At 34.3% G+C, this 15,073-nt stretch overlaps 1 protein-coding gene across 3 annotated transcripts in view; it reads left to right on the top strand.

Moving 5' to 3' along the window:
• The window catches only part of cdc73 (cell division cycle 73, Paf1/RNA polymerase II complex component, homolog (S. cerevisiae)), a 75,128-nt gene that overhangs the window by 23,457 nt on the left and 36,598 nt on the right, over nucleotides 1-15,073 (top strand). For all 3 annotated transcript variants that reach the window (XM_088927748.1, XM_088927747.1, XM_088927746.1), the window contains exon 10: nucleotides 6,792-6,856. In XM_088927748.1, the coding sequence (XP_088783874.1) occupies nucleotides 6,792-6,856 (65 nt within the window). The remainder of the gene's footprint in view (nucleotides 1-6,791; nucleotides 6,857-15,073) is intronic.

The raw sequence follows: 15,073 nt of genomic DNA, 5'->3' as shown, positions 1-15,073 counted from the left end.
GAAAAATATTCCTCTGAAAAAATACAGAAGTGGACCTATATATTATTTTGCTCTGTTGAAGTACAACCTTTGTATGAATGCTTCACAATGAATATACAGATGCAAGCTATTTTAATATGCACAGGAAAGCTTATGATTCTAATAGTTCACCCATTGTAATTGCTTCGTCTTTTGTTCTTTGTAAAGTTATAGGGAACTTAATCACAGTTGCTTAAAAACCAAATTACATGTTTAGCATAAGAAATTATAGGGTAAAAGCTAACAATATAATTTTGATCTTTCATAAGCAATAGCTTCTATTATACATGCTTAATTAATGTATTGTTTGGCACAATAATGAAAGCAGGGCTCTGGTTCTTTTGTAGATAAGTTTGTGTGGGCTTAATTTATATTCTGCAAGATTGAAAGTCAGGATTTTGGGAAGTTGCCAAAAAATGTTAATGTTAAATGTTAATTTATTCATACCTATATTTTTATACTAGTGTATACTCATGTTAAGGTGTATAGTTTAATTATTTTTAGTTTGTATTAAAAATGTTGAAACCACCGTTTTGCCAGTTGAGTTGTTTCCCTCTTAAATGAAACCTGGTGGATCAATATGAAGTGAAATTACGTGATTTCCCTCTAGGGCTTTTAATCGGCAATTTTTTGTATTGGTAAAACAAGTAAGAAATTCAGAAAAAGTTACATTGTTCCTTTATATTTTGTGTGGCTATTTATAAATCAGTCTTAGAATCGTTGCTGGGTTATTCTATTTTGATTGAGGATTATGGGGGCAAAAAAGGTCATTTGAAGTTAAGATCTCAGCTGTAAAAGCTGTCACTAATGTGTATTCCATAGACATTGGCTTACTGGTTAAATACTCATAAGTGGTTTTAAAAGCATTTTGTCCGTTTTGAAGTGGTCGTTTACCTTCTGAACTGGCAAAGAAATGGGCAACACATAATCCTAATTTCAAAATTAATAATACACAATGCAAATTGTAAACTGGCTTGTGAGAAAACCAGAGTTCCCAGAGAAAACCCTTGCAAACATCCCCTGAAAATTGAACCCAGGGCCACAACGCTGCAGGGCAGTAATACTAACTACTGGCCCACTGTGCCACCCTTTGCACAAGCAGGAAAAAAAAATATCCTGCTGTTCTGAACTAGCATATTGTTTTAAATATAGAATGCACTTAAGACAGTTATGTTGAAAAGCAAAGAATGTATGCAGAATGATTTCAAAAGTTAAACCATGGGTTAGGGGCTAAAGGTTGTAGATTGATTGTAATTCAGTATTCCATGGCTCAACGTTTCAGCACAAATGAGAACTGTTTTGTTTAGCAATAGGTATGCACAACATGGTTTCATTATCAGCCGCAGAGAAATTGTTAGATCACACCACATTTTATTTATAGATTGCATAGTTCCTTTTCTGCAATCTTTGTGCTGCCTCCAGACCTGAGATCTCTTGCTGTTGCTCTTTCCCACATGCATTTGCAGCACTTAAAATGTTGGCTTGAGAATGAAAACTAAGCTTTTATATAACAGTTTAAGTGAAGACACCACATTTAAAAAAAGCTACCTGTATAATCTGCAATGTTTCTTCAGTATAGTTATCCCTTTTGTATAGTTTGTATTTTAAATAGTTATTAATTCCCTAATGAATTGTCCTTAAAACAGAAAAAAATCTGGTTCCAAAATTTACTCAGAGGAGGATATTTTGTATGTTTCTGCTTCTGAACATATAATTTTGATTGACTATCCAGCTATGCTAATATTTTAACAAAATAAACGTGTTCTCAACTTATGACATCTGCACAAGTGGTTATTTAAGAAAGTGTGGTTAAATTGTTATTAGTTTCAGTTTTGGAAGGATTAGGAAAATGATTATTAGCCTAAGTTTGGTTCAAGGTTACTGAATATTAATTCTGTTTGATGCTTTTTATTGTGGATGATCAACTGGTCCACACTTCGAACATTGAAATGGGTGATTATTTTTGCAGTGTGGACCAGTTGATCATCCTTGCACAATTTTGGATTTAAATATTTCATCTGATCCTGTGGTTTTAGCTGCTGTGTTTTCTATATATGAAAAGTGATATATTTACAGTAGTTGGTTTAACTTGAGCTGTGGATTGCATTTTCATGTTGTTGAGGAATAGCTGATATAAAATGTTTCTTGTTTGTAGAAACTAATCAGTGAATGAAATTCAGTTGATAGAAATTTCTAGTATTAACATAAAATGGGCATGATAGGTTTTCCTCTTATAAAAAGTGCACAGTATATTTTACTTAAGCCAGATAAAGATGCATCATCTTTCTTTCACACAACACAAAAATGTTTCCTTTTTATGTAATGAAAATGTGTGCAATTTTCACTGTTAGTAGAGGTTAAACTATTTTCACAGAATGGTGCTTTGACTCAGCATTAAAGTTTTATGTCCTGTCAAGATGGCTTTAAAGAGAAATTATACATTTTATTTACATTTTCTTGATCTATCTAGACAAAATGATTACAGCACAGCTACCTGAAAAACACTCATGCTGCTATAGAGGGAGACAGAACAAAGTCTTGGGAATTTAGATTTTCTGGGAAAATTAACTTTTCATTAAAAAAATTGCTTCTAATCAGCAGCATAGGTGTATATTATTTCCCTCTGGCCCATAAATGTTTAAATAAGGATGGTTTAAATATCTGAATTCTAATATAAAATTATCTACTCTTATATCAGTAATCATGTGTAACTAATGTAGGCAGCCATAGTGGATGCTGAAAAACAGAAGTCTACAATAGCTTTGTTCTGTTATCCATTTTTAATGAGAGATAGCATTCTCCTAGTACATTCAATTTTACTTTGTTTCAGTGTGTTTTCTCACTACAAATATTTGATGGTAAAATGATGCTTTTCTTCCTTAACCATCAATGGTCAAATATTAAAGGCAAATGAAACAAAAGAATTTGGTTAAGTGTGATAAAGTAAATGCAATAGTAAAGTCAAACTTCATTTTTACATTATCGATGGGATTATGGAGTTTTGTAAAAGCCATGTTTAGCTTTTTTTGCAGTTCATGGCACTTGGTAAGGAATAATAAACTATACTTTTGAATGTCCTCCACTTACTAATAAAACAGCAGGTTTTTTGCTTTGGGAGAAATTATTGTGTAAAGTTAAAACCAGTTAACCGTTTCACAGATGCAGAAATAGTGCCGTATGGCACCCAGAATAAATGAGCTCCTTGGCTGTAAGCAAGCAAAATGTGCTGATCTATGCAATAAAACTGACAACATGCTGGAGTCTGCGTCCCACTTGTCACCGAGATTTTTTTTCTTAATTTTATGGCAAAGAGTATTTTTCTCTATTCTCTGCGTTTTCTCTTTGCACTTGAGAGAAATCTGTCCTGAATGCCAGTTAAATGCACCAATATGTATTATTAATAATGTAAAATAATTTAGGATGTGTTATCAAAAAGAGGTAGTTAAGGTTATACTGTAACGTTTTGAAGAGTCATTCCTGACAACATGTATAAAACATAAATCACATTCTGCTTGTGAGGTTACACCAAGGTTACTCCCTTAAGGAAGGATTTTGTGAAGTGTAAGTAAAATAAAAAAAATTGGGTTTGCTTCTTCACCTTTGGCAAAAAAAGGTCTAAAATACACAATCTTATGCACTGTTGACATAAAATGTATGAGGAAAAAAATTTAACAAGTGTTAGTTAACAATAGTTTTGTTACAAAATCCAGAAATAAAATTAACATGACTAACTGGGATGTTATCTAGGATTATTAGAACTTTGAAGGCCAGATTCCTTGAGCTCTAGTAGCAGTCAGTAGCAGTAGTACTTTAGGCATGAAAAAGTTAAGCACTTTTGAAGTGAAACGGAACATTTATTAGCATTCTAGTATCCTGACACATGATTCTTATTTTTACCTTTCAAAACACAGACATTCAAGGCACTATAGATCAGAATAGACTTGACCACATAGTCTCCTGAGGCATTTTAACACAACAGTGGCAACACTCAGTCTGTCCTTTTGCGTTTTAAACCCTGGTACCTTTCTTTCACACTTAGAAATGGGTTTCATTATAGTTAAACACTTGTTCAGGCTTATATCCCTTTTCTTTCATTTTCCAGAAGTGTTCCTAAAACTGTGGCAGCTTTTTGTTATGCTGATGCAAATTCCTCAATCATTTTTATAATATGGAAGTTAAATCACTTCTTAAATTTGAGCCAGTCTCGTCTGGCTTCAAATTCACCTTTCTCTGTACATCCACGAGTAGTCTAAGCAGCTACAGTTTTCGCCCACATTAGTTAAAACTCAAGTTTGACAGTGAATTAGTGGATCAGTGCTCTTTTGTATTTATTAAAGTTCTATTGTATACATTATCCTCTGGGTATGGGATGTTTTATAGATAGATAGATAAGTAGTTTTATCATTAACTACTTTAAATGTTATAATTCTGTTTATCATTCACATCTATATTTTCTTAAAATGTCACTGTTCCATTCAACATCTGGTGAATGTGCACACCATTATATTATGACCCAGGTGTGGTCTAATAATTATAGTTTACATGTGTTTAAAATTACTCAAGATTTTACTCAGGAAACCTAAAACAAAGGTTATTGTTTGGGGTGTTTGCCTGGCTTTGTGTGCTAAGAGGTAGAAAAACACATATGACCAAAGGTTGTTTCTGTTGATTTACTTAGTTAAATCATGAGAACCATAATAAAGGTAAATGTTCAACAGTTGTAAAGCACAGCATAAATACTGAGGCAAGGAATACAGAAAAAGAAGACAGAGGGAAGAGAGAATTAAACTAGGAAGCAGCCATGTCACCCTGCAACTCACATCTGGTACTCACTGAAGCTAAGCAGGTGTGAACCTGGTTAGTAACTAGAGGGGAGACCACCTGGGAAAAACTATCGTTGCTGCTGGAACAGGTGTTAGTGGGGCCAGCAAGGTGGTCTGTGTGGGTCCTAATGCCCCAGTATAGTGATGGGGACATCATCCTTCGGATGGAACATAAAACCGAGGTCCTGACTCTGTGGTCTTTACAAATCACAGGGCGTTTTCCAAAAAGAGTAGGAATGTAACCCCAGTGTCCTGGCCACATTTGCCATTTGCCTTAACCAATCATGGCTTCCTAATAATCCCCATCTGTGAATTGCCTTCATCATTCTATTCTCCTCCCCACTAATAGCTGATGTGTTGTGAGCGTTCTGGCGTACTATGGCTGTCGTCGCACCATCCAGGTGGATGCTGCACATTGGTGGTGGGGGAGGGCAGTCTCCATTACCTGTAAAGCGCTTTGAGTGGAGTGTCCAGAAAAGCGCTATATAAGTGTAAGCAATTATTATTAAACAGGGAGAGAAACTGAGTACATTCTTCTCTTCTTCCTCTAAGCTTGTGCTATGCGAGAGGACCTTGTTCTGATCAGTCTTGAAGAGTACATTGTGGCAGCATAATCTGAACATTTTAGAAAGAGTTATCTTGTTTATTTTACGAAATTCTGATTTATTTGTCACGTGGACTTCCAGACTAAAAATATTCTCTCCTAGTTTGTTGAAGCATTTTTTTTTCATTTTTGGGTATCCATGTTAAGAAGAGAGATTTTAGTTCTGCTTCTTATAGTTCTATATGAGAATACAGATTATTCTGTTTTTGACATGTTAACCATTTAGTGTATAGGGCTAGAACACTGGGTTTTCTGTTTCTGCAGGACATAGGCCTCTGAAACATAGATTTGCACATCTGAGTGTTGCATGGATGTTAATTATTGTTAATATTTGTCCAAGTCTGATTCTGATTTATTAGTCTGTCTGCAGAGATGTGCTGGAGAATTAAAAAAACTCACGTGCTTCAAATATCTAATGCGAGGGTTATTTCCGACCCTGCACATGTCAATTAATAAAGTGGAGGATGGAAGTGTATGTTAAATGGACCCTGGGACTAATGATCAGGGTTACAAACTGCAAGAGAGATGTGATTTCAAATGTTGAGTGTTTTGCATGTGATGACAAAAAATTAGGAACACATTGTGCTAAACTATGTGCATCACAGAGTCGGGAAACTAATAGCATGTGAATCGAAAATTCCCTTGATTAATTTTACATCAACCATGATATAATGTCAGTGGCAGGGAGCATAGCAATGTTTTTTTTTAATTGGCTACCTAGACTTTAATCATGGGGGGAAATACAATGGGGAGAAAAATACTTTGATGTTTTGATTTTTTTAAATAGTTTTAAATTTGGGCCCAGCTTATTGCTTTATAAAATTGATATCAAATGGTTTCAACTAATCTTGCTTCTTTTCTACATCTGACAGTTTTGCTAAATGCGAAATACCGTCATAAATTGGTTCATTTATTCTAATGGGTCTAAGTTTAAATTAATAAGTTGAAAATTGCTTATTCAGTCCTGTTAACCTTAGAACACATTTGAGCATGTAATTTAGCATAGCTGTGGAGCATTATTATCTTCAAATTAGTGTTGTCTATTAAAATCATTAATTTATGACCATTTATTAGCTCCATCTTTCCATCTAAAATGCACCTTTATATTGCATTTCAATTTTCATGTTGCAGCTGAGCTTTCTTTATGCCACAAGAAAATCATGGGTTTTCTTTTCCAGACCTTGTATAGTAAACCTTTTGTATTCAGAATTGTACGTATAATAAATAAAACAACCCATTTCTGGTTTTGGGCAATTCTATTTGAAAGTGTTACATTTGCTGTTATTATTTTAAGTAACTTTATTCCATAAAGAAAATTAAGAATTAATATTTTTTTTTTAATTTAGAAACGGAGGGTTTCAAAATCGACACCATGGGCACCTACCACGGCATGACTTTGAAATCGGTGACGGTAAGTGTTCGTTTTCTTGGGTCTGCCTTTAAAGTATTTGTTTTGATATTTACTGTTGTGTACAGTAGGGTTATTACTGGTTAACTTTTATCTTTATGTGAAGCGTGTGAATGACGATGTCGAATGTGAGGTTTTTAGAATTTAGGGAAACAAAAATTTAGTGATTCAGATAATACTCTTCCATTCATTTGGTTTCTTTTAACAATCCTATGTACAACACAAGTCAACTAAATGACTCTTGTACTAACTGAACCATGCAATTATCCACTTAAATTCCCTGAATTTAGGATATTAATCATGGCTAGTAAATCCCTTACAAGAAGTTTAATAACTTATATAAATTATTTAATATCTTAATTTTTGTTATGGCTTTTCATCCCAAAAGATCACAAAGTTCTTTACATTGGAGGGGACCCACTTCGTCCACCACTATAATGCAGTACCCACCACCCTTATCTTGCTTACAGTATAAAATTTTAAGAGAAGAAGAATTGCATATTTGCAAATAAAAAACCTGACCAAGGACGAGCCCACCTAAGTTAAATATGCTTTGCACTATGTCACTCCCTAAGATCTAGGTTAGTTGTAAAACCATAAATATTCAGACCTTTGAACTCAATGTTTGGTGGAAAACAGCTTTATCAGTAATTATAGCCTGCAAGACATGTTTGGTAAATCTCTTCCATCTTTGCTCTTTGGTGCAATGTTTTCCATTTTGTCTTGACTTGGGATCACGTATGGACTGCAGTTTTTAAGAGAGACTCAACAGCATTCAGTCAGGACTTTGACTGGGTCGCTCAAGGGCATTCATTTATTTATTAATAAGCCACTCCATTGGAGGTATAGCCTTGTATTTAAGATCGTCTTACTGAAAGTTGATTTTGTCTCGCGTTTGAAGCAGATTTTTATCTAAGATTACTTGTACTTTGCTCTCTCTATGTTCCCATCAGGGATGGTATTGACTAGGTGATACACTGCTGGGTTTATGTCAAATGCAGTGCTTTGCATTCATACCAAAAAGCTCCAATTTTATCTTGTCGGACCATAAAGCCTTTTGCTGCATGTTTACAGCATCACTTTGTTAGAAACTCCATTTGAAATTAGCATTTTATTTCTTTCAATTCCTTTTTACACCCTTTTTTACTTCCACACGTTCAGCTTGTTTTGAATGTATGTGTAGGTTGTAAAAATTAATTGCTACTTCAAAGTATCACGACTGCAAGCACTAAACCAACAAAATGTGAAAACTGCCAGGGTTTGAATACTTTTGAAAAACACTGCCTAGTCTAATGATTATGCTTCTTGCTTTTTGGGTGCATTATCAGACATAATCAGTAAGCTTGCTGTTTGAAAGGCAGTATAGTTACATGAAAGTCTGTGGTTTCTATAACTATTACTTCAGTTAGAATATCCTAAAAAATAAGTCTGCCTTGTAAGCACTATTTGGATGTTAAATAAGCTGAAGCTCAGTTACACTTTTAATTAGAACTTCTATAAAATGGCTTTATATTTTTATTATAAAGTGATAGTGTAAATAGAGGGGCAAATTGTAGATTAACTTTGAATTATTTTCAACAAGTTTTAAATTAAGGCGTTTTCTGTAACAAGATATTTGATTTAACATGACTCTTGCATTTTAGCTTTTATTTGGATAATAGGTATTGGTGATTTCTGTAGTATGCTGGTATTTTATTTTCAGAGGTTACTATGCATTTGCTCAGACTGATTAGGCATTGATTAAATCACCATGGAGAAATCATTTTAAAAGATGATTGAATCACTCACTATTTCCAGTTAAATGCCCTAAGTTGTAATGTGTACTATAGACTAAAAGACATATAAAGAGGGGGAGATTGCTTTCTTAAACCCGAATGCATATTTACATCTTCCTTGTGAAGGGACATTACAGTTGGAAAAAATGTATTTTTTTTAATTGCCGAGTAAATTTGAATTATTTTATATAATAATGTGAATGTCCTGAAGATAAAAGCTTAGCATCCACATATAAAAAAATCTAATTACTAAATGCATAGTGAGTGATAGAGTTCATTGACCTTTTTGTATCTCTGTGTATATTTCTTATGGTTTGCTCCCAAAGTGCTTACAGCTCACTTAGATTAATCACCCTACTGTGGACCGCTTCTTTCATAAGGGTACACTTTATGCTATTAATCACATCATAAGCCAGAAATACGTTCATTTTATTTTCTAAGCACATCAAAGTTAACTACGGTCTGCAGAGTCCAATATGTCTGTAACAAATATTTAGGGTGTTACGCCTTTCTTATTATTTCACTTTTAACATATTAGTGTGACTGTACTTTTCAGAGTTCTTAGATTAAATATTTGAAGGTATTGAATTAAGGACGTGAGTACAGTGGCTCTGAAAGGTCTACTTCTTGACAGATTTTTTTTCTTCTGTCATAAGAAATTTGTAATTTCCATTTCAAACAGAATATGATAAATGACTTTCTATTGTAAACATATTTAAACAGAATTAAATAGAGGTGACTTGTTCAAAACTTTTATAAATGTGTGTGCAGTTTGGTTTGATTACTGTGAAATTTTTCCCTTCATTTCTGCTTATTCTTACCCTAACTCTGCACAGCACAGAATCGTAGTTGACTCAGTAATGAGTTTCAAAATGGTAAACCTGGTTTTACTATTTACTTAAAGTCTAGTTAATATCAAATTGCTTAAGAATTCATATATTCCAAAAAGTGATACAGTTCATGTTATTCACTTATTGTCAATTCTAAAAAGGGGCAGATGAATTCAGGCCTCATCAGTATCAGATAGGGACAGGAAAAAATGTCGTTCTTCCGTTAATCTTTTACCTGCTTGTGTGTAATCATAAACATATGTATATTTGGTAATCCTCTGAAACTGTTTAAATGTTTTATTTTGCATAAACACAAATTAAATATGAATGGACCAGTGTGTTTTATGTTCACCGTGCTTTTATAGTTTGTAATAAAACCAATTCTGAAAGGAGTTCAAAGTGTTCCAGTTTCAGCTTGTTCTCTGTTTTCAAAGCATTGGATTAAACTCTGCTAAGTATAAAGAGGAATTTGAATATTGTGGTTTATCAGTTTAGTGCAAGAAGTGTAGTAAAATAATAGTACTGAGTGATTTGTAGTAGAACCAAAAAACCAAAGGAAAGTTTGCTTGAGATGGTTATATGGTTGTTGGGACGTCTACTGTATTATTGAACATATTTAACCATGTTTTTTGACCATGTGATATGCATTTATATTAATCCGGACAGTGGGCTTTAAAAAGCTGTTTAATTGGCATTGGGTGTTTTTGCTAATTGTTTTATACATACCCTTTAAAAGATTTGACATTCTTATCTGAGCAGTTTTCTTTTCAGCGAACATGGGAACAAAAATGTTCATATCCCTTTACCTTAACTGAGATGTTTTTCATGCCATAGTAAGAGCAGGAAAGTCAGTGTATTTTAGTTTTTTACGCAGATGTTTAGAATTTATTTCTCCATGATTTTATAAGGTGATGCAAATTAATTTTTTGTCGTCACCAATTTAACTGTGATTTTTAGTGATGGCCTTGAGTTAAACGATTTCTTCCTTTTTCTTCTTTCTCAGTCAGGTATTGTAATTTCAAAAGCCTGAATTCCGATACTAAGTTTATGATTGTTACAAATTTTATAATTAGATGGAATTACTTGTTGAACCTTTGCCTGTGCAGAAGATGTTGGTGTCTAGTGAGGCTTTAGAAATACTTTTTTTCCTCAGCTGGTGTTTTTAATGAACACGACAGAGTGCTTATTTCTTTCCCAATTTAAAAGCTGTCACTTTTATTTAGGCTTCCATTCCCTTTATCTTGATTCTTGCTCTTTCCTTTAATGGAAGTCGGACGTAAGTTAGCCTACTGCATCAATCACTCCAATTAAGCTTCGGCTGTCGGAAAATACACATGGAAGACTTTATTAAAAACACAGGAGTTTGAGTTTAGGGAAATCAAAAGGCATTTTGTCTTTTATTGCCTTTTTATAACCTTGTTTTAAAGCACCCAAAGCATAAAATTAAATGTTTTTTTTTTATTTTATGTCTATTCACCACCATCATAACAAAACTAGAAGTAAAATGAGAATTGTCACAAATACAAAGAGTAAAATCACGATTTTACATTGGTTACATTTGAGAGGTTTTAAAGGCTTTTTCATTGGAGACAATATAAATGAAATAAATGTTATTATAAATAAGTAAACCAAATGAAAGGTTCTAGGCTAGTGGTGTCTTAATTTAGTTTATATTATTGTTTAACAAAAGGAAAAAAAAAATCTTCCCCAGAAGAGTTGTTTGAATATTGAAATGGGAATAGACTTAAGAATTTCTTTAACGTATGTGCACAGTCGTTTATACACACGAGTCAATTTCCATAAATCAACCTGGAATTAAATTATAATGATGCACTGGGATGGTCAGCATTTGTATTGCTAATTGTAGTTACTACACGTGTTTTAAGTTGAACTTCTCTTTCTGTCTGTTTCACAGAGTTTCTCCATGTGCCAAAGAAATTCTTTTATCTGGGGATATGTAGACAGGTTTGCCTGAGCTTTAATTCTGCTTAGCCTGTCAAAAGACAACATCCATGTCAAAAGCCTTTGGTTTTTGTTGTGCAATTTGATCTCTGCAGATGGTTGCACATTGTTGTTTACTTTCATGCTGAAGGAATTTATGCCATCTGTTTTACTGAAAAGGCTGGCATTATAGGCCTAACAAACCCCAGAATAGTAGAGTTACGTTTAAGGAAATACTGCCAAGAGATGTGGCATCACATGAACCAGTTTATGAGAAGGTGGAGGCAGACTGTTAAGTGTTTGAGCCATTTGTCTTAATAGCATGCCTTAGGCAGCTGACCAAGATTCCCTACCTTCACCTGGGGAATCCCCATCACAGCCAATTGGTGACGTGACATAGGCTCAAACCCATGATAGTGCCTGAAAATCCTGGTAGATGTTCAGTGCAGTGATGCCCCCTGTGATAGCCTGAGGAGTTCAGGTATTTGTATGTATTGTATGCATTAGTTAGGTTCTACCACATTCTATATAAGATACAGAATACAAATACAAACAGAAGCCTAGTATTATTACATATTGTAGCACTCCTACCCACATTTCCTGGAGCTGTAGACATCTAAATTAATAACATTATATTATAACAATTACAATTCCAGTTATTAAAAATAAGAGCTTGCCTTTTTTGTTAAGCTGAATACATAGTGTAGCCATTCCATTCATAGGCTGCAGTAATTTGAAGCCATATACTTTCCATGATTTCTGGAAATCCAGTGTTCTTTCCAATATTCTGATTATTCCTGGAAGTAATTATAAGTAATTATTCCTTACTTTTCATACTTTTCATGTATAGCTCCTATTTACGGATACCCCTGATAAGGATTGGGGGGTGTCAGTCATCCAACTTTGGGCTTGGAGGCCAGTGTGAATGATCGTATTCCCTTTAGAAAGACAGTATTGATGTCAAATTAAAATTACAATTAGAGATTGGCTTATCCTTGGAAACTTTCCATCTGCCAGTCCATGTGAAACACGGTTAAAATATGCCATCTGTTAGAAAATGTTAGTGGGTATTATCTTGGCTTAGCTGATGGCCTAGAAAATTGCACAGCATAAATATCTCCAAGGAATTTAAATTGCTGTCGACATAAAGTTAGTGTACGGTTTTCTCAAAAAAGTTATGCCATTGCACATAGTCTGTCTTGATAGGTGTGATCCCAGACATGTTTATTTCTCTAGATGGTTATTATAATTGTTAATTTTTCTCTTTTTATAGTCCTTTAAGTGCAGTAATTGTCTGCTGTTTCTTTGAAAACCTGTGAAATTGCAAACACAAATTAGTCCTGAAAATGTATTAAAATAAATTGTACAGCAATTGTTCTGATTTAGTTGTATTAGCTCATTTGGTCACTTAAGTGTTGGTGGTCAGAAATGTGATGGGGGGGAGAATAGAAAACTGCTCAATTTCAAACATGAATCATTATTCAATAAAAGTAACTGGTGAACAGGGAATATCTTTGTTTAGTATTTTGAAAAAGAGGAGTAGGTTTTGTTTCAAACTGTGGATCCGCGACATTCCCAAACGTGGTGAAACTTTGAAACATTTTTGTTTTACTAATAGTTTGCTCTTAATGTTGAAGTAAGTGGGTAACGACTGTCTGGAAGCCTTCAAAACAACTTTCAATTTTCTAGCTGAATTTTATCATTACATAAGAAGAAAGTTTTGAAACCGATTTCCTGAACATGATGCCGTTACTAATATTGTCCCATGTGGCTTAGTGTACACAGATTTTATTAATAGAATAGAGAAGCTTCTACACCTCAGAATAGATATTTTTTGTAATTTCTTAAATATTTGACGAAATATATTGAGCATGTTGTGTGAGGGAGAATCCGTCTTGGAGATTTTGAAAGAATAGCACAGCTCTGCAAGACTGAAACTGCTAGGGTATCCGAGCTCTTTTGTAGAATGTAGCTTCATGTAGTACATGACAGAAGTTGGTTTTATTTAGGTTCAGGCGGTTTTCGTACTGTTCTTTGAAGTTGATCACTTCTTCTTACAGCCTCATTAGGAGCAAACCAATTACTGCTGTTTTTGCAAAGTCAGTCTTTATTTCACTTCAACAGACCTCGAGGACTTGTGGTAACTAATACAGGCAGTACACAGCTAAGTTAACATATTCCAGTAATTACTGTCATACATTCCGCAACACATTTAAACACTTACACTATAACTTGGATATGTGCTGTATGTGAAGTGTCCAACTCCAGTACTTATCGGAGCATACCACAATATTTCATGCTGCTTGTCTTGCAGTGCCAGTACTACAGGGATAGACAGTACTGAAGAAGAGATAAGGTTGTCTAAACACAACATGCTTATAGCTACAACTACTAAGCAAGTCAAGGACTGCAGCAGATGAGGGTGTCCTATCCAACTCAAACTCACTCAACACAGGAGGCATTCAGTATATTGTGCTCTGCATCTTTGGTCATTCAACTTAACGTAAGATGATGATTTAACCCATGCAAGTGTTATTTTTTTTTAACTAGGGCTCAACTACTTCTCAGAAAAAAAAATCTTTATTGGTTTGTGCTTCTCAAGTCTTCCATAATAGAGCTTGTATTTTATGGTCTTACGTTTGATGAAACCAGTGTTTACTAAGGCTGCAAAAATCAATTGAAACACCCAGGGTAAAGTGGACGTGGACGGTTTAGCCTAGAAATAGGTTGCATGTGCAGAATTATTCGGTGCAAATGTTACTCAAATGTCCTTTGATATTTAAAATTAACATTAAAGTAAAATTTGACAAAATTAAAACTACATTTAACTTTTTATAGAGGTATAATAAACTAAAATATTTCCAAAATATTTATCATTTCAAAAATTATTTATCTTTGCAAAAATGAGAAAGGCCAGCAGATAAAAAAAAAGGTGCTTAAAAATGGATGGTTACCCATTATGGTCTGGGACACAAAGTTGAATGCTTTGATGTTGAATGCAGGGTTTCCACATAGGAAAGGCTCATGAGTTAAGTAAATAACATTTCTGTTATGCTTAGTTAGGGACACATCTGAAAATGCTGGACCTGACTGGTTGTCTATACTTACATACTTTAGGAACATGGATATCCCTGCATTAATTCAAATTGCAAAGCAAAAGAAGTCAGTAACTAAAGATCAGTAGACTGCAAATTTCATCCTGGGGCACCAGCAACCAGTTTAATCAAAAACAGTCTGCCAAAAACTACACAGTGCAGGATACTGTAGTTGGGTTACAGCGCACAAACTGGTCAACATACCTGCCAATACATGTTTTTGAGTTCAGTGGCACGTACACAGTGGCTCACATGCAGTGAAGAAATGTGATATAGTCAGATCTTGAAAAATGGACAAGTGCACTTGTGGTGCCAACCTAAAGAACTCTGCAGCCCAGAGAGCATGGTTATAGCATCGGACGTGTACTGGTTGCTCTGTAATCTTCTGAGGTGTAGTTTCTTGGCATGGTTTGCACTCATTCCTTTAAAATGCAAAGTGCTAATTGCTACTTAATGATACTGAGTCATCTTCACCCCATGATGCATCATTTCTTTCCTTTGAAGGCTGTAATCCAGGATGATAATGCCCTCATCCACAGAACAAGTGTGGTTTGCCCAGTTGTTTTGTGAGCATTTCAC

The sequence above is a fragment of the Atractosteus spatula genome, chromosome 11, assembly GCF_055471065.1.
Source record: "Atractosteus spatula isolate fAtrSpa1 chromosome 11, fAtrSpa1.hap1, whole genome shotgun sequence".
Lineage (NCBI taxonomy): Eukaryota > Metazoa > Chordata > Actinopteri > Semionotiformes > Lepisosteidae > Atractosteus > Atractosteus spatula.
Note: the sequence above shows the minus strand (reverse complement) of the source record. Positions and strands in the feature narration are given on the sequence as shown.